This window comes from Vanellus vanellus (genome assembly GCF_965231255.1).
Source record: "Vanellus vanellus genome assembly, chromosome: 4".
NCBI classification, from domain to species: domain Eukaryota; kingdom Metazoa; phylum Chordata; class Aves; order Charadriiformes; family Charadriidae; genus Vanellus; species Vanellus vanellus.
In genome coordinates, this window is record NC_138909.1 from 25,177,744 (window position 1) to 25,197,668 (window position 19,925).

Below are 19,925 nucleotides of genomic sequence, written 5' to 3' on the forward strand. Positions count from 1 at the left end.
TAAAATTACAGCAAAGAACTCATGAAATTTGAGAGACAGAGGTAGAAGTTAATGGCTGAATTAAAGACAGCTCTTAAGAAAAGTCACAGGAACAAAGGAAAAGCAACACAGTTCTCTGCATGTTTGTTACGGCGTTATTTATCATGTACAATTAATACGCTCTGAAATAATGGTTCTCACTGCTCAACCAGCACTGGTATTTACTGTCACTACTGTCAGAAGTGCTCAATACTCATAGAGGAGACAGGGTTTCTATAGCATTCACTGTCATTCAAGCATCTAAATTAACAGCCATGTTCAGAGGAAATCTGACTGCATGGGACATGGTCTGAAAGAGCTTCTTAGCTAAAGTGTTTCTTTGCCAAAGAAGAAACATTTTTGAAAAATGAAGAGGGAATGGAGTGGGAGAAAGGGATACAACTGTACTCAATGAAGCATTATTCCTCAGCATTCTCCCCAGCTCTTGCCTTCCTCCTGCCCCAGCAATACACAATGTCTTCTCAGTCAGGGAGAACATTCTCTCTCCAAGGTCCTATATCACAAGGTTAAAAGCCTGCAATTATTAGGTAACAGTTGTAAAGTGGTAGCACCTAAGTAAATGAAGATTATGTAAGACTCTACACATACAGATATGCACCAGGAGCAGACCTTGGGAAATACGGTACGGTCCCTGGTAGGCAAAGAGGGCAGAAAGCAAACAAGTACAGAAGAGAGGACAACTTGACTAAGCTCTCCGAGGTACTCATCAGTGGAGCCAGGAAGAGGTGCTAGCACTGACAAATCCCTGTATAGCACCCTACTTCTCCAGAACAATGTTAACCACAGCTCACATTTTGTTGTGGACAAGTGGCATGGCCCTAAATTAAATGACAGTGGGGAGCAAAGCATTGATTGTCCTATTAAATGAGTATCTATTCAAGGTTGCTAAACAGGAGGTAAGAGATATGCATCGGACTCTGATGAATGAAACACAAAAAGATACAAGCACAATCACATGCTTATTGCTGTAAAGAGCTGAACTCTGTAATTATCATCTGTGGTGAAGTGTCTCAAAGAGAAAACAAGAAAGGAAATTGCAATGTGTCTATTTATTTCCATAGCTACTGTATGACTGAGAGCCATTCAGCAGCCTCTGCTATTTGTAGAAGGGTTTCCTAACAAAACATACCAAAGGTGCAGGAAAAGGGCTTGTGTATTGTTTTCTCAACACACAGCAACAGCCTGACAGGTAGAGTTGCCCACCCCATAAAGGAGAGGGTGCTTTCTTTAGAGACAGTGGGGCATAAATCACAAAGCCAGGCTCAGGGCAGGGAAGGAGAAGACACACACAAATGAGTAGTGATATAGGAGGAAGCTGAGATTATTGCCAATATCTTCTTCGCCACTGCAGGGACAAAGAGAGGTGACGTGCTAGAACAAATGGACTGGCAAGTGCCTGGTCTGCCAGGTATGATCATAGCTCTCCTGCTGTCTATTTCCCAAGTCTGCTGACTGTGGGGGCTCAGGGTACACCAGACACCTGTGGTCTGAGAGTGTGCTGTTCACATGAATGACTCTTGTATTATCACACAGTCCTTAATAACGGAAAGGCACAACTGTCCAAACTTACCAGTCTCTCAACTCTCTCGCTCAAGTCTCTAAACCTTCCTGAGGATTGCCTGGACAATTCATTATTGTACCGGATGTTGGTGATTTTTATGTTGCCACTGTAATAGAATAGCTTCTGATCTGTAAGGGAAAGAAGAGGAACAGGCAATACACTCAAAGCACCAAGATGAATGAACTTCAGAGAAACACCTGAGGCTGACTGATATCCAGACGTCTCGAGAGTGGGTGAGCCTTCACCTGTATCCAACCCATTCAAATACAGCTTCCAAAAGCTAGGAGGTCAAGAGCGAGAACTCAGTTGAGTTAGTTGATCTAAGTCAAGTAGTGACAAAAAGCCTGTTTTCCCCAATAGTTATATTTGTGGGCAACCAACACCACTTTGGGCTCACACAGGATCACAAGCTACATCCTGCTTGTCAGCTACCTTCCTTCCTGGCCTGTGTGTCCACTCGATGCCAAGCCCTGGCAGGTGGCTGCTGGTGACGAGGACAAGGGAACAGAGAAACACCACAGGTAGAGACAAGCAGAAGGCTCTATTTGTCACTCCCGTAAGAGAGACCAGAAGACTTGTGTGTTGACCTCATCACAGAAGTAGATCACGAGAAAGATGCAAAAGGAGTGAAAGCAAGTGAAAGCCAACAGAAACCACAGCCCTAAACCATCCTGCACAGCAGGAAATGTTCCTACAAGATCTACAAAGATGCTAAATGAGGAAGGAAAGAGAGCTCTTGAGAAGACGGTGGTTTTGCCCCAAATGAGCTTTAGACAGGCTGATTAAAAGCAAACTCCCAGCACTGTGTGGTGAAACAAGCACAAAGGAAACACACTAAATAGGAACAGTGATATGTTATGTAAAACTTACCATATGCCAGAAAATAAACTAGGAGACCAATGGTGATAGCTGCTGCCACTGCTGTTCCAATAACAATTAGAGCAATTTTCCAGGGCTCAAGATGTCTTATTTTGATGGCTGGCTGATGAATTCTGGAGTAAAACAAGAAGAACAAAGAGAAAAGATTAATAAGAGAACCTTTTCTATTAAAAAAAAGAAAAACCAAACCAAAATGAAGCTAAAGTTTTCTCTCGCAACATCATCTGATTCTTCTCAGCAGCATGAATTGACTTCCCACCCAACACCCTTAAAAATGAAACTATGACTCAAGACTATTTTGAAATAAATGTTGGGATATGCTAGAAGTCATGGAATGCAGACAGGGTTTGAGGGCTTGGGTTTTCTTTTATTATTAGGGCCAAATTAAATAGGAGTCCCACTAAGCGCTTTCTTATGTGACCCCCCACTGGAAATTTGCAAGAATAAAACTTATTTTTCAGCTAGGTGAGCTTTCATACAGCAATGTAGGCAGCTTTCAATTGCTTAAACAAATCAGTTATCACAGACATACTGGCACCTTTGCTTCCAAAACTGCTTTGTGCAATAAAATTGGTAAAAAACATCCCATGCTTTGTATAATACATATCTATACATTACCCAAGCTGCAAAGTCCATTTCAGCCTGCAAAGCAGGGCTGGATAAAAAAAGAGAAGGAGATTTCAGAGGCCCAGCCTGTGCTTCCTGTTTTACTCAGACTAAATCTAAAAGCAAAAGGCAGGCACTGATTTAAGCAGTATTTGCTGAAGTTATGGAATGACAGGGAAGGGCAAGGACATGTGGACCAGGGAACATAGGTAGGAAGCCTCACCAGATACTTCTCTCTGCCATGCTTTTAATTACACAGGTGTTAATTCAAATTAACTCAAAGAAAGTCAACAGTAAGTAGGTCAATATTATAGTTGGACAAAAGACTGCCTGAAAAAGGTTACTTGCAGCAACTTCTGCCTTTTGCTACAAACTCGAAGACATCTGAAGATCTTTAAAACCATTTTTCTATTATGTTACCAGCCATTACAAAACACAGAACAGGAACACACAATTTTTGGCAGAGTCCTTCATTCTAGAGCCAGCTACCTCACTCATGCAAACGTGCACACCTTCAGGAAAGCAGGCTGCAGGAATCCCATCCTGAGGGTATGAGGCATCTCAGTGAGTTACCACATTCATAACAAAGTACATATAGCTCACTCCTGAAACACATACCTCATGAGACATAAGTTTAAATACATTAAAACAAGTAGAAAATAATTGCAAGCGACCACTGCAGCTGCGTGCAGGAAAGAGACAGCAAAAGAGAAAATAATAACAATAAGAACAGTAAAAGAATATACAAAATTGTGATGCAATACAGTTGCTCACCACCCCATGATCAATTGCCCAGCCTGTCCCAATCAGTGATCACAGATTCCTGCTCCCTGGCCAACCCCCATTTATATACTGAGCATGACATCTGTGGTACAAAATATTCCCTTGGCCAGTTTGTCCTGTCTGTGCTCCCTCTCAGCTTCTATGGGAAGCTGAAAAAGTCCTTGACTTAATATAAGCACTACTTAACAACAACTAAAACAATATGTATTATCAACATTAATCTCATACTAAATCCAAAACGCAGCACTTACTAGGAAGAGAATTAACTCTATCCCAGCTGAAACGAGGACAGCACTGCACATAAATATTAGAGCAGGTTCTGGTATTTCATTCTAATTTCATTGCAAAGCCTTACAGTTACAGTCTTGTTATTTTGGCTTGGAAAACAAATGACTGAGGCTAAACATCGTGACATTTGATTGAGTGGAAATAGGAATACTCATTTGTCACTCATATCTGTTCTGACTTGTCCTGGATCTCTTAGCTACTGTTTCCTTCTCTCCTGCTGTCCTCTAAAACAGCTACTAATTAACCTCTCATCTGGTTTGCTTCAAAATGCATCTGTGAATCCATAGTAGAAAAAAAAAACCCAAACCAATGGAAATTAAACAGTCCTGTTAAGAGTTTGGAGATGAGCAGCTCCACAGTTATTTCTGAGACTACTGTATGGAAGTTACCTTAAAACTTTAACTGGAGAAATGAAAAAAAACCTGCAGGTGTAAGTAGTCAGGACCCTACCTCATTAAGAAGAATATTTCTAAATAGTAGCTCTTAGGTGAAACCATGAAGTCAGTGAGAGTTCAGCTTTAATTTGTCATGTGGTTTTGTTGGTTTTTTTTTTCCGCCACTCCAGCTAGTAGTTCTTTGCATAGCTTACGTGCTTTGCAAATGTTTCTACAATGTTTGAAGTGAGACTAAGTTACAAGAAAAGCCGACAAAAACAAAACCCCCACATTTAACTTGACACACTCTACTTATAGTCATTCTTGTAGATACTCTCATTTAAAAAGCAATTGTCTAGATTAAGCTGCATGGACAGAAAAACACTAAAAAGGTCTTTCAGCTATAATGATCCTGGCATAGCCCCAAACCAAAATGCTGGGTTTGAGAAGCTGATTTGAAAGGCTGAATGCCACCTCTAGACCGCAGCAGATGAGCGTGAAGAAATTACTGCCTATCATATTAGTGAAAGAGTGGTTTCAGACCAGAAGTAACATGGCTGGGACAGTTAAATATAATTTGAAACCTTTTCAGCATTATGTCATACATAGTATAACATTTTTTATAAGTTTTATTCTTTATCTTTTCCCTTACAAGTCCCATGTTATCATTTAGCAAACAGAAACCCCAGTCCACAACAGTTACTCACACATGTAATTTTACTCACACACGTGACTTTCACTTAATTCATGAAACCTGTTTGAAAGCATCATTTCAAAGAGGTGCAGAGGGGACTCAGCATCAGCTTCTAAACTGAATTTCCTCAGACAAGAAGCTGTTTGATAAATACATCTTAGAAAGTCCCTTAATAGAGAGGGTGACTGTTTTGGGACTTGGGGTGTCTTTTTTTTCTTCCCTTTGTTCAGAATAAACTTTCTCCCTTCCTTTTAAATAACAACGTGAAACAAGTGTTAATGTTTACTCTCCACTCCTAATTTGTTTTAAAACAAAAATTGGTTTCAAAAACAAAAGGTATTTTTGAGTAAAACATCCTTGGTTAGACTGTACCATCTGTATAGTTCTCCATTTGAATAGAAGTGCAGACCGTGCACACACCAGAAGGATTTCAAATCCAGGTTTTCAAAGATATCTGTGAGACAAAACCACAGAGATTGATGATGCTTTTCCATTCCTATTAACTTTGAGCTTTATTGCTGCTTTGCTCTGTCTCCCTAGGTTCATTCCTTCAAGATCAATTATTTCATCTGACAACGTTTCCTACTGTGTAAAGTTGGGCAGTACTCACATGGATTCAATACACACAAGAGAAGTAGCTATCCCAGAACTGAAACAGCTTCGATCCACATGATGACCCATCAGAGCTTGAATACTCTGCAGAGAGCTGATGAAAGTTCAACAGTGGGAATTTATGTTCTTAGATCAAGAGTCAAGCAGTCCCTGCTAACTCCTTGGGAGCAAGGAATCTGCTCAACAGAGAGGGAACGGGAAGCATAACCTAGAAATGCACAGCAGGATTAAAAACACTCCAGCTGAGGTGGTCACTGAAATCTTCCAGAGTAGAAATGGAGATTTTAAGCCTGAACCACATACCAGTGGAATGCCTCCCACTGACCTCAGTAGGCTTTCTGTCAGGGTCCCTTCTGCCTGCAGCCTACGTGGTCCTCCCCTCTACCCCAGAGACTGTGCTTTCCCAGGCAACCATGCCCGTGCAGTAACCTTAAATACACTGCAATCAGGGACTGGATTTCATCTCTCGGCAGATGACTGCCAAGTCCCAGATAAAGATTTGTCTGATTAGGAAGAGGAGTGGAATATTTGCTGACAAAAACTGATATAAAATTGCCTACATTGACATAACAGTTTTGCTTAGTTGTCCTCTCTTTGTTTCCTAATAATTTTCAACACTGTTTTGGCTTTTCAACTGGCATTCAGCTGGTATTTTCCTAGAAATACCCACTGAGACCTTTCCTGAGTGGTGGTAGGTAATTAGGAGCCCTGCCTGTACCCATCATGAGCACAAAAAAGCCCCCCCAGGAACCTCTTCCTCAACAAGGAGCTCACACCAATAAGCACAGAGCCAGAGGGATCCCTCCTCTTATACATTTTACAAGGCAGACATAAGGAGGAGACAGCTAATTATGTTTGTTGTAACAGAGGAGTATCAGGGGGAAAAAAGAGTCAGTCTCAAAGAAAAATAAAAATCTTACCTAGTATCTTAACTTGTTTTTTTAAGGGTGCCATTCAATAAACGTATCATAAACATCGTATTAAATAAATCATGCATGCACTTGCCTCACTGCAGCCTGAAACTGTTAGTTTAGAAAAGAAACAAGGGTGTCTTTTACCTATTGGAATTTAGATTCACTTCATGCAAAGAAGCAGAATTAAAACTGCCTTCTACAAGCCAAACCGCCTGCTTCAGAGGAAAAGCCTCAAAGGTCTTCCTCACCAGGGCAGAAAGCACGCTCTGACACCTGTGGGAACCCCTCCATTACCTGCAGTGAGCTTCACTTCAGAGACGGTGTCTAGCTAAGTCAGCATGCACCGTGAAAGAGAACACAGGTTCTGCTTTGGCATGCACGCACTGACAGTGTCTGCTCAATAAAGGTGCTGACAGGACAGCCTAACAGCCAAACCCAAAACAGTCACCTAGAGATGATCTCTTGTGGGCTATTAAATGTCCTTTGTTTTTAGTCCTATGAGAGAGTGATGCTTAGACAGACAAATTTTCTCCTTAATTTTAGAATACGTGTGGTACTAGTCTCTTATTAAGGTGCTTTGAGTAAAAAAATGATAAAAAACACTGTATCAGCCTTAGCAATAACTGTAATATATAAATGCACACATAATAGGACAGTGATGGTGTTTTAATCTGTTTACTGAAATAAATCTGTTTACTGGTGTATGAAATGTCACTGTAAACCAGCTATATTTACATCATTTCTGAAGAGTTCTGCAAGTCTGATACAACAGATCAGCTCTTCTGCCTTCGTGATAGTTTGTGTGCATCTGTGACAGCTCATATCCACTGAGAATCTGACCCAAAGTATCCAGCTTCTCCTGTAGTTTGGAAGCTTATTTTTCTGGCTGAATAATAACTTTTTCCGTATTTTATACTTCACATATAATAAACCATTGCTAGTCTGGGTAGATAAACAGTGAGATGCTGTAATCTAGCAATGTATTTTTACTGAACAGAGATGGAAACATTTCTTCATGGGAGAAATGCTGTTGAAATTAGACAAGGCTCCTTAGACAAGAGGTTCAGCTCAGACTCTGAAACCCCAGGCAATTCTCCAGTGGCAGAGAAACCAGACAATTCTCACGTTCAGTACTGTATTAAATCTGTCCACAGACCACATGAAGTTTTCATATTTTCTTGTATCAGAATCATGTCAAATTAAGCCATCCCACACTTTGTGTTAGCTCGCCTTCATTCAGAATGAAGACCTGTGTAACCAGAAATACAGACATGGAAGGAGTATGTGATGGAAGCAGAACGACTTGATTTTAAAAGCTTATGCTGACCCAAATTGCCCATTTATAAAACTGTCTGTGAAAAAAATTAATACACTGAGATACTTTTGTAACACCCTCTAACAGGAACAGCAGAGGCCAGAAAAGCTGCTGGGTTTACACTGGGACTTGCTTGGTTAATGAAGATGGCTAGATTTTAAGAAGGCCCTTTCTCATTCTGGTTTTCCTGTCTAAAATGGTCAGAAATTGAGTAAATGTGGCAAGGAAACACAAATGGCACCAATTCCATATGAGTCAAATCAGGTGTGGTGTGTACCAGAATCAAAAAATATTTCACTAGGGTTTCCTGAAATCAGGATGTATGCTGGGACAAACTGAGCAGAATAGGTTTCTGTTTGGCACTGTGCAGGAACCACGTCTGCCTCCTGCAATAATCAAAGTTAACTCCCACTAATGCCACTGGGACATGAGTGTCCTTGCACCAGGGCTGGTATCCATTTCCTGCTACACCTCAGCAGTCTGTAATTTACACTCATTTTGCCCACCTACTGCATGACAAATTGGTGCAAGTGGCACTGCATTTCCACCTACATATTCAATTTTAGACTGCCATGTACAACACCAGCTACTCTGCACCTCACCCTGCCAGGGCACAAGATCTTCACAAGGAAGTTGCGGGTAGGACACTGTCTTTGCTGCCCAGACTGCAGGACACAGCACAACAGAGGAGTGATAAGACCAGCAAGGCTGTCTACTCCACCCAGTTTTCCTTAGCAGCTTTGCTTCCTGAAGGATTTTATGGACCACACGTTCCAGCTTAGCTTGAAACGTTGTGAAAAGAGGCATCTTGGAACTGGATAAAGCTAATACTGAAGCACTGCTCTTATAAGAGACTAAGGCAAAGCACGATGAGCTGAAACAGCAAGGCTTACAGCCCCACGTTCAGATCTACGTCCCTGTCCAGCAAAGAACTCTGGACATTTAACAGGCTACACAGGATCTTTGATTAAGACCAGGCTGTCTCCATCCCTTCCCAAATGTGTAAATATTTAATTATCCAACACAGATTTCTCATAACGTACTTTAGATTTTATAATGATCTAAACAACTATTTAAACAGCTAAATCCTTTCCTAACTAGGAGGCAACCAAACTGGACTCAGATGCTGTTTAACTACTCTCTAGCACACTGTTATTAAAATTATTTACACCGCTGTTGATATCAACAAGACATGGCAACTAGATTTACATCTAACTAGGAAATGGAATCGCTTTTCAGTTCTGCTAGTTAGAGAACTTTCACTTAGTTTTCCCTCTTTGTGTAACACACACAACCTGGTATTCACAACTGATGTAGATTTCTTCCTCACCTGACAGTTAGAGTAGCATAGCTTTTAAGGTATGGATATTAGACAGGGCAGAGGATCTTTTGGTATTGAGCAGGGTACCACTAAGGTGTACAGAACCAAAAGCTGAACTCAGCCTTCTCCTGGCAAAGTCAAGACTGTATCGACTAAAATTATATTGTTCTCACAATATGAGAAAAACACTTAAGTGGGCATAAAGAGTAAGTTTTGTCAATCCAGAAACAATGTTTCTATTTCAGCACGTCCAGAAATCATTAAGAAAACCCCAATTTTCAAAAATACTGAGGATGGAAAAAAATAAGTGCAATCTTGCAATCATCCACAGCCATTCACCCAAAGCAATGCCAGAGAGGAGACTAATATTGCAGTCTTCAGCAATAACAAAAAGTCAGCCACCCAGTGAAATCATTAGGGTATTAAAAATAATAAAGTTCAGATTCTTTTGGATTTTGTTTCTGAAGTCATACTTTGAAGCTTCATCAATCACTGAGGCAACAACTGAACATCTGAAGACTGACGATCTCCGAACTGAAGACTGAGCATCTCCTATTGCCACATAAATCCAGGACCCAGAACATTAAAAAGAAACGAAACTCCAGGAGGCTCACTATACATTTATGCCCAGATCCCTGCTCTGACCCAAGAGAGAACAGTAGTGTCGCAGCTGGGATACTTATTTTTGTAAAAATACTCTGAACTTTCCAGAACTGTCTTAAATATTGTTACAGTAAAAAAAAAAAGACTAAGGATATCCAGCATCTCTGACTGCACAAAATACTTTCAGACACAAAATACCTTGTCAATACTCCCTAGAAATCACGGCTTCTTCCTTAAAATTACTAGGATTAAAACCAGAATGATGAACATCTGTAGTGTTCTCCTTATGTAGTTGTGCTGCCATCACTGATTTAACTGGGACATCTTGCAGAGATTGGGGGAAATAATATTGCAACTAGACCTGACCAAAACCCATGGTTTCCCAAAATCCTGTTATTAACATTTGATTTTGACACAAAAGAGCTTCCTGGATTCTGCACTGCTGCAATGAAAGCCTGCTGGGGGCAGGATAAGACAATCACAGGGAGGAAAGGTAAGCGTCAACCTAAGCCATCACATCGCTTTTCTAAAGAGAAAGCAACTCTGTGCTTCTGGCCATGCTATGGAAGAATTTCCCTCTGCCTTTCTCACTCCAGCCATATGTTATTCTTTTCATCCAGACCACGACCTCTGAAACTTCCCTTTCAGCCTGCAACTTACTGTTTAGCTTTCCCTCTGCCTATCACCCCTTTTTAGGCTGCATGTTTCAGATGGATCCATCATGTACCCTAGATCTAAAAGGATGAAAGGGGCAGAGATAGAGCAATGAGGTTCAAGGTCAGGCAAGAGAACAGATTTATTTTCTGGATTTATATATGTCCTTGAAGTCCTAAAGCTGTCCCATAGACAGTATCCTTTACCACTATTACACCTCCAAATCAGACTTGCCGAGTTAAAACACGTCACCTACTTTTGAAGATCCCATGGTAGGTCCCGGTAGGTCTGGTAGCCTTTCTGACCACCAACCAAAGCTTGACTAAAGTCTGGACTGCGTAGTGAATGCTGCTGGAAAACGCAGGAATCGCATTGACTGGTGTGACAGGAAGGGAAAGGTGTTGAATGAAGATCCTTCATTGAGGCACAGCTGGCGCAACACCCAGCACCCTGTGGGTTATTGCAAAACAAGGGAGCGAACTTCAGAATAAAAACAAACAGAGGTAAGCATGGAGTTGATAAGGAGACTGTAACCTTAGGATCAGCTCCGCATCAAAGAGCTCCCTAGGCAGAGATGGACAGAGCAGATAAACCAGCCCAGGCAAGACGACTTGTTCTTCACCACAGCAGAACAGGAAGCGTGTGAGATTTCCCTTTTCCAGGACTCTCTTTCTGTCCAACTTGTATCCCGAGAGCAGGCCTTCTCCTTAGCGGCAGCACCTTCTACCATACAGTCACTGCAAAACCCGCACGGGAGAGGCACCGCACTGTCCGCAATGCTAAGTCACTTGCCTCCCGAGATAGCCAACACAAAGGCTGAACACAAAAACAAATACAGACATAAATGCTTTGGTCAGCCAAGCCTGATCTCCCTTGGTGCTCGCTCCTCCACAGCTGTCCTGGACTCCCTTGGCATCAGGGACATGACAACTATAAGTATCCAGCCTTCCTAATTACATGTTAGTCATTTAATGGTTGGCATAACCCCGCCTGTGGAAAATGCTTACTCTGTGAAAAGGTCCACCAATGTCCTTGGAATTCCCTTCTCCCAGCACAAACGTGACTCTTCGTAGTCAGCTGGAAGTGAGGAAAATGTATATTCTCTAGTGAGAAATTCTACAGTTGCATCTAAAATCCCAAACCAAAAAAGGAAAGTTACCAGAAACCAATCTTCTGGTTTCTAGTCTTTGATGCACTTGGATTTGTGCCAAAGAGTTTGAAGCATTTGGTTTTCCAATGAAGTCTCAAGATTTCACAATCATTTTTATGGGAACACTTATTACCCAGAAAGAACCTCAGCAACAGAGGGTTAAAAAAAAAAAAAAAAAAAACAAACAAAAAAAACAACCAAAAAAAAAAAAAACAGCAAGAGGAAAATGTCACCTAATCATACCAAGTTCTTTTCTGTGTTTCCCCAAAGATACCCATTCACAGGCACTTCAAGGCAATTATAGAAGCAAGTGTCTGGACAGCCCATTTTTAGGACAGTGGGAAAAGCTGCTCACTGCTGCAGAGCTTCTGCCATTTCTCTAACACTGATTTCTTCCTTTGCTTTGATCAAATCAATTGGGTTTTTTTGGCTTCTCCTAGCTCCCCATAGAAAGGGCATTGTTGCAGTTCCCTACCTTATGTAGGGCTTTACTGACTGAATGCAGTTACCTGTCAAGTACTAATATTCTCCCTGGGCACTCTCTTCCCCTTCCCCCGCTCCCCAACCCCGTTATTTTCTTTTTCAAGATTAGTAAAACTCAAAAAAGTTTGTGCACACAGGAAATCCCTGCTCCACCCAGAAACACATGCACACCCACAGGAACTCCAGCACTCAATAGAGTCCTGGAGATCAATTACAAACCAATCCAATCCAGAAGTCAAGAAAATACCTTCGAATTCCTTGGTTTAATTTTTTTTTTCTTTTTTTGATATTATGATCACAAAACCTGTCATCCTTACAAAACACACTCCTAGAATAGAAAAAGCTTAATTAAGTTTGGAATGTAACGCAAAGAAGCACACAGCAGTTTCTGCCCAGGGTGGTCAGGCTGAGGCTGTGCATAGTGGTCTGCTCACAGAGATAAAAGCTGGCAGCCTTGTTAGTGGGTTACTAACATTAACTGCTTCATTATTATTTACAGATTACTAATCAGGTGCCCCAAGTACCCCAGCCAAGCACAACGGGAAAAGGTGGCCCTTGAAGTGCTTACCTTTTAAGATGCACAGAATTTTCCTTGACATGCCCGGAAGTTCAAAGGCCAGCTCTACCCACCTGGGGCAGGTAAAAAACATTCCAGCAGAAGTAGGATTTAGCAAACTGCTAGACTTTGAGACAAAAGTTACCTGAGATCTTGGGCTCTGCAACAAGATTTTTGTGGAGACAAAGAGCGTTCACTAGAAGAATATCAGGTTGCAAAGTGTCTCAGGAGGTAGTGCTAGAGGAAGCGTCTTGCACAACAGATGAATGAATTTCTGATAACTTTCCAAGCATGCTAGGACAGACCTTGTTGTTACTCTGCAGCATGAACAAAGATATTCCAAAAATTTTATTTGATTTCCCTACAAGCAAGAATTTTTTGCGATCTGCCTAATAAAAATTGAAGTAGATCGCTTTTATTTTCAGATTAATTAACCATTAAAATGAACTGTCCTGGAAAACAGTGGAAAATAAGGAAATACGCTTGCCTGTGTCAGACTATGCAAAATCAATTTACACATACCTGTCCCCCAGGAACAATAGTACAGACAGGCCAAAAAAAGACAACCGTTAAGGAACAATTTTCCTCACAATAAATTAGCAAGTTGCAAAGTGCTTGGTATTATGGGGTTATTCAGTAAGCTAAGGCCATTACTAAACTTTTTGGTCAATACTAGGGAAGCAGTACCGAAATTAGCTATCAAAGTGTGGGGTGGAAATCTGAGAATGTGGGTGCACAGGATTTTGTGAATGAAAGTGTAAAAAGATGTAATGACCATTCTCTCCGTTTAACCCTGCAAAGTCAGCCCAGCCGGTCAGACAGACTGCTTGCCTAAGAATGGTAATAACAGGCTACCTTGGTTTATGTTTGCATACTTACATAGGCTCCCTGGCTGTAGAGACGAATAACAGCTTTAGAGATGACCATTGGCCAGCCCTGTAGCAATAACATCTTCGGAATTTACAAGCAGAGATGTTTTACATAATTGTCTACCAGTTACTCAACCCGGGCCATGAATTTTAGACCAAAGACAGCGGTCAGTCATTACTTTTAAACTGAGAAGCGAACGCTCTTGCCAGTGATATTTAACAGAACTGACAGAAGTGCTGTTAAACAGCGTGGCCTTAAACAACCTCAACTAATTTGACCTGCTTTGAGCAGGAGGTTTGATGAGATGACCTCCATACATCCCTGCCAATCTAAATTACTCTGTGATTCCGTGAGCATCTGATAAGACCAAACTGGTGCACTGCGATGAAATCCTTCCCTAGGACAAGTCTGCTCATTTTCCATCAGCACACCTTGACAGCTCAGTTACGGCTTCAGGCCTCCCCCCCTCCCGAAAAATACAAAGGCATCTTGCATTTGGCCTTCAAAATTCAGGGGAAGCTCTAAATGAGCTGTATTTCTTTATAATTTTTAACTTCAGCTGCAGACATGCTACACAACTTTACTGTTTTGACAAGAAAAGGTCACCAGGTTATTATCCCACGCTTTCCTTTGCCACATGAAATGCCCAGCCGTGGCTTTTAATAACTGCTAAGTAGAAAAACAAAACCAGAAAATTCACTAAAAGGATAGAATGATTCTTCAGAGCCAATGTCAGGGCTGGGAGAGAAGCCAGGTCCTTTATCTTGAGCCTTGAAAAGTCACTCGGGGCCAGATTTTATTACGTGCCCATGCAGCTTTGAGATACTGAACGTGCGGAGGCTCTCAGATGCTATAGCAATGGCCTCAAGCTCAGAAGTATGCTCGATTCTGCCCTGGTTGGCTTCCAAATAGTCCCTCTTTCCAGGCCCTTATAACAGAAACTGCTACACCCATCTGAGTTGCAGCCAGATAAGCCAGCCCAGAGTACTGACAACACCCTTAGACAACAGAAATCCCCTCACCGCCAGAGTCATTAAAAAAGAATTCATAGCCCGTCACCCCATTTGAGGCAAGAAGGTAGCACACATGTACCTGTCCTCTGCAGCTGCTCAGCCAGAGCTGCTGCCTGGTGCAGTGGAACAGGCCAGCCTGCATTTTGTCCCAGGTGTTGCCTAGCAGTCAGGCTCACAAGCTGCTCTCGACATCCACTGCGCAAATCCTCCACTCCCAGTCAGGATACACAGCATCTCCAAAGGCACAGGAGATCTTTATATGAATTGGACTAGACTGACAAAGAAGTGAGACACATTAAGATAAAAACAAATCCTTCACAGGCACAGCTAAAATTAAACGAAAGAACAGTGGCATTTTTTTTTCACACATCAGACTTATTGGGGGCACTAACACAGAGCTCTGTGGAAGACAACACACTCAAAACAAGACTTTTCCTACATCTCTGTGTCCCCAGAAAACAGTTAGCTTGGATTTGATTTCATACTATTTGTTAGCAGCTAACTCGTCTGGTGGCAGCCAAACAGAGTCTGGCTCTTTGAGATGCTTTCTGCCACAGCTATTATCTGTTCCAGTTCGCTCTGCAGCACCATGCAAGATCCTAAATGTGATTCTTGTGAGCAATGATTTATCATACACTGCATTAGCCTTCTAGGCTTCAATAGACTGAATTAGACATAATGAAAATCAAGCCTAAGACCTCCATCCTGTACCCATTTCAACTCTGGCTGTCCTTTCAGTCACAGTTCAGGAGCCAAGTCACTCTGATGGAAAAAATGCAGCATGCTTCAGGCAGGACCGCTCAGTACTGAAAGAGGGTTCCACTTGGTTTGCTGCCTCCCTGTGAGACCTTCTGGCTGAGCTCACTCTTGGGTAACCTGCTTTCTACCTAGGTGGCACAGAATGGATTGTTTTCCCTTCTGTGCCCTGCTATTTTCATTGATTACTCAATCAATGGTAACAGTGCCAGACAAGTTCGGGACAACAGTGCTGGGTACTGCATCTAAGGGTCAAGCATGAAGACAACTTGGTGTCAGTCTTCTTTAGGTTATCTACTAGAGCATTCACCTGTCACAGAGAGAGCTGAGGAGCAGTCAGCTCCTCCGAGACGGTACCCACCACTTAGCCATGGCCATGTGCCTTTCCCTGAAGCTGCTGGACACTTTAGGAGAACAGAATCACAGAGTAGCTGAGGTGGTGTCCTGGTTTCGACTGCGATAGAGTTAGTTTTCTTCCTGTGCTGTGTTTTGGATTTAGTATGAGAATAATGTTGCTAACACGCTGATGTGTTAGTGGTTGCTAAGTAGTGCCAAGTCAAGTGCATTGTGCATCACTTGTTTTGTATATTCTTTTATCATTGTTATTACTATGATTTTCTCTTCATTTTCTGTCCTGTTAAACTGTCTATCTCAAGCCACAAGTTTTATGGAGGTTTTTTTGATCCTCTTTCCCATCACCCTGGGTGGGGGCAGGAGTGAGCTAACAGCAGTGTGGTGCTTAGCTGGCTGCCGGGCTAAACCCCAACAGGTCAGAAGGGAACTCTGGAGATGGTCTAGCCCAAAATCCCAGCTCAAAACAAGGGCAGCTGGAGCAGGATGCTCAGAATCACCTCCAATTGGGTTTTGCACATCTCCAAGGATGGAGACTCCATTACCTCTCCTGACAACCTTTTTCAACGTTCAACCACTCTCACTGTAAAACATTTTATGTTCTCACCGCCCTCTAGCACGGGAGACATTATTTCCTAGTACAGTCCCTCCAATTTGGTCTGTCCATTGGGGAAGGAACGATCCCAGTAACAGCTCCCCTTGGTATGCAGGTCATCTCCTCTGGCCTGGAGAACAGTGCCAGGCTGTCTGGGTTATGACTCCAAAGGCTGCAGACTGCAGATGATCCCAAGAGAAGGTCAGAGATGCGTGACAATTGCAGGCAGCTGACTGTACTGACTTACGAAGCACGATCTGTGGTTAAAACTGGCTCTGGATGCTAGGCTGATGGCAAGCCCTTCCTCAAGGAAGGGACTGCACAGTGGCACAACTGGAAGATGGAAAGCACAGGAGCTGCGGGGATAAACATCACATGGCAATCACAACCTGTCAGGAGGAAGGACTTTGGTAGCTAGTAAAGTGAATCAGAGACATGCCATGTAATTTTTGGACCCATTCAAGCATACATAAAAGAAAGTAATTGCCTTTTTAAACAACAAGTTCCCCAAAGCCTTTTCTCTCTCTTTATGGAAACAGTTTATTTGTACCTGAGAAAAAGCCACCAGCAATGAATGGCAAACAAAATAGTCTTCAAAGGAAGTGTCATTTAAGAAAGGGTAAAGTTCTATTTTTAATTGAACCCAAAATAAAGCAGATGAACTGCCATTTTTTTATATTTGTTTCTGACCTATTCTAACTAGATGAGTTTTGAAAAGTTTTCTTTGCAGCAATAATGGATCAAAAACCCCAAGCAAGATGAAATATTGACAGCTATATTTTATAGAAGGATCCTGGTTCAACCACACATACAGAAGAATGTGAGAGTTATTCTATTCAGTTCTTCACTTCAAACCAGTGAGCAGAAACTCCACACGCATAGCTCCCCCAGCCAGATACAACCACACCAGCTGAACATATCCTTGGGTCATGGCACAATTGCCAGCTACTGAAGGCTCATAAATGCTTTAAGTGTCACAGACACAGCATGTGCTGTCAGAAACTGAGCAGAAAGCAGTTCTCGAAGCCATAAAAAGACATAAAATATCAGATTTGTTAAAATGTCTTTTAAGAAGTTTCTCTCCACAACTCCCTTTATTGCTCTCGACCCAGTAAAATGTGAGAAAAAGGCTACTGTTCTTCCAAATGCACAGCCGCTTTCCCATCCATAGCCAACCTGGCATGTCCTGTAATACTGCAATAAAGCTGTTGCAACTCCTTTTTACCCTTTTAGATAATCTCAAATTCCAAGACCATCCCTTCAGCTGTTAGGTATTATAGACCAGGATCAATGAATTTATGCTTTGTTCTCCAAGAGCTTGCTCTTCCAGCTCAGAATATGGTGCAATTTGTACCGAGTTCCCCATCCTGACAGGAAAGGGACAAGGAGGTCTGCTAAGTGTCTTTAATCTACAAGAATCATCAGGAGTTGTTAAAATGGGGGGTCAACAGCAGCTGTATGCCACTGCAAACCTCCCATTCTATCAGATTATGAAACTTACTGCTGCTCTTTGCTATCTTGTTTGCAGGAAGGCTGATGAGTTCAGAAGAGAGACTCATGATGCTAACAATACCTGTGCCTTTCCAGTCTACCCTTCCACAGGGCAAAGGTCTGGCTATGGTATGGCAGAGAAGGCGGCAAAACCTGCTCAGCCCCTTGCTCACAGCCATAGTGCAGTGTACTTAACATACTTAAAGGTGAGCATTTTATGCCAACTTTCTGATGGGGAAAAAGACTGAAACTCACCCAGTGCTGCAGAGGCCTATGCCAAGAGCTGAATAGCTGTAGCCTCCTCAAACTTTGCAAGACAATCGTGTAGCACCTCTGCATCTTCAAGGCAACACGGACATGGTGCCTTGTCCTCCAGATCCTCTCTGCTGAGCTGAAACAGAGCACCACCAGCAGTCAGGAGCTTAAGGCTCTTCTACAATACGGTTCACCCTCTAGTGGCTGACACAAGACCTGTTTGCCTGCACACAAATTTGGGTAACCTCTGGCCAGGTGGGTACATTCTGTCCAAGTCTGGATGGCATTTCACTCTAACAGTTATGCTCTTCAAGTTATGCTTTAACAAGCCAGTAGAACCAGATCGTTAAGACTTCCTAAAAGCCAGTACAGAAATACATGGTATAGGATCAGCATAACATTCTAAAACAGGGGAGTCCCCATCTTACAGTTGCTTACCATAACACAGGAAATTAACAAGTACACAAAACAGAAGGTAAATTTGTAACAGGTTTTATTAAATTTATATATAAATTACATTCCTGTGTGTCATGCTTGATTGTATAGTTAGATACATCCCATTCTGCCTTGAGTGAAGATGTTAATTCCTACAAAAACATGGCTGAGAGAAGATGAAGCTTGTGGCTTCATAAATAGGTGAGACTGCAGCTTAAAAGAAATACGAGTCTGCTATGCCACCTAAACCAAGTAAAACGTATTGGTTGCCTACATTGATTCAGGTTTCCATAATTTCCCTCAGGAAAAGCCAGACAATGCTGACATCAGTGAAGTTTTGCCATGAGTAAGGATTCAGACCCATCACATCTATCCACACCAACATTCCCAGTGGATGAGGGGTATTCTTTCTAGTACTCTTCTTGACAGTCCCCATTTATACTGCTTTGTATCATCAAGAGGCCTCAGAGCATGTAAACCACATTGCTTCCAGAAGAAACTGGATCAGAAGACTTGTTCCAGCTGCTATCAGGAAAACTCCACAAGGCAGTCCAAAACAAAGGCTCCCAAAACACACACCATGTAGATGTCAGTGTCTTCAGCCCCAGTCCTTGCTGCACTGTGCTGGCACTCGGCATTAAGGTGGATCATCTACTCTCTGAGTAGATGCTCAGAACAGGCAGGTCCTTAAGCAAATGATGAGTTCACTTTTTCAGCCTTGTGTGCACCACTTTGGAGAATGATGTTTACTGCAGTCCTTGATACAGAGCAAAATGCATATGGCTTTCTGATTTTTTTTTTTAACCCAAAATAAGCACAACTGGAAAGTTCACAGATACAAAATAAATTTTTTTGACATCTACTTACCTGTTTTGGGGAATCAGTGAGATAGCTGGGATTTGCAAGCCTAAAAATATCAAGTTTCCAAGTTACAATGAAATCCAGCAGGATGGGGAAACCATTATGCCCTTTGAAAACCCAAGCCTAAAGTGCTTTGGGAACTAGATATCCATGGCATCTTGTAACGATGCTTTTCTTCATGAAGATCAAGATTTTATTCACTAAGACAATTGCTACCAACAAGAAAAAAAAAATTCATATACACCTGTCATACATAATTTTTAAGCTTCCTCTACAAACAATATAGTTCAAAACCATGTTCTGCTTAAGGAACTAAAATGGGATTTGTTGGGCTTAACAGACCTACAGAACCAGTCTGACACTTTTTACTCCCTATGTAGAAACTAAGCCACTAAGTTTTGTTTCTGAAGCCCCCCAACATTCCAAAGGAAAAGTTCCCTGAGGAAAAAAAAAATAAATTAAGTGC

The 19,925-nt window shown here is 41.9% G+C and overlaps 1 protein-coding gene across 1 annotated transcript in view; it reads right to left on the reverse strand.

Annotated features, from left to right (window-relative positions):
* Nucleotides 1–11,063, reverse strand: part of LOC309670984 (transmembrane protease serine 11E-like) — a gene marked incomplete at both ends in the record, with an annotated part of 44,141 nt that extends 33,078 nt beyond the window's left edge. Inside the window, 3 exons of the mRNA XM_082482131.1 lie at nt 1,610–1,728; nt 2,471–2,592; nt 10,900–11,063. Coding sequence (XP_082338257.1) covers nt 1,610–1,728; nt 2,471–2,592; nt 10,900–11,063 — 405 coding nt within the window. The remainder of the gene's footprint in view (nt 1–1,609; nt 1,729–2,470; nt 2,593–10,899) is intronic.
* Between the last annotated feature and the right edge of the window lie 8,862 nt (nt 11,064–19,925).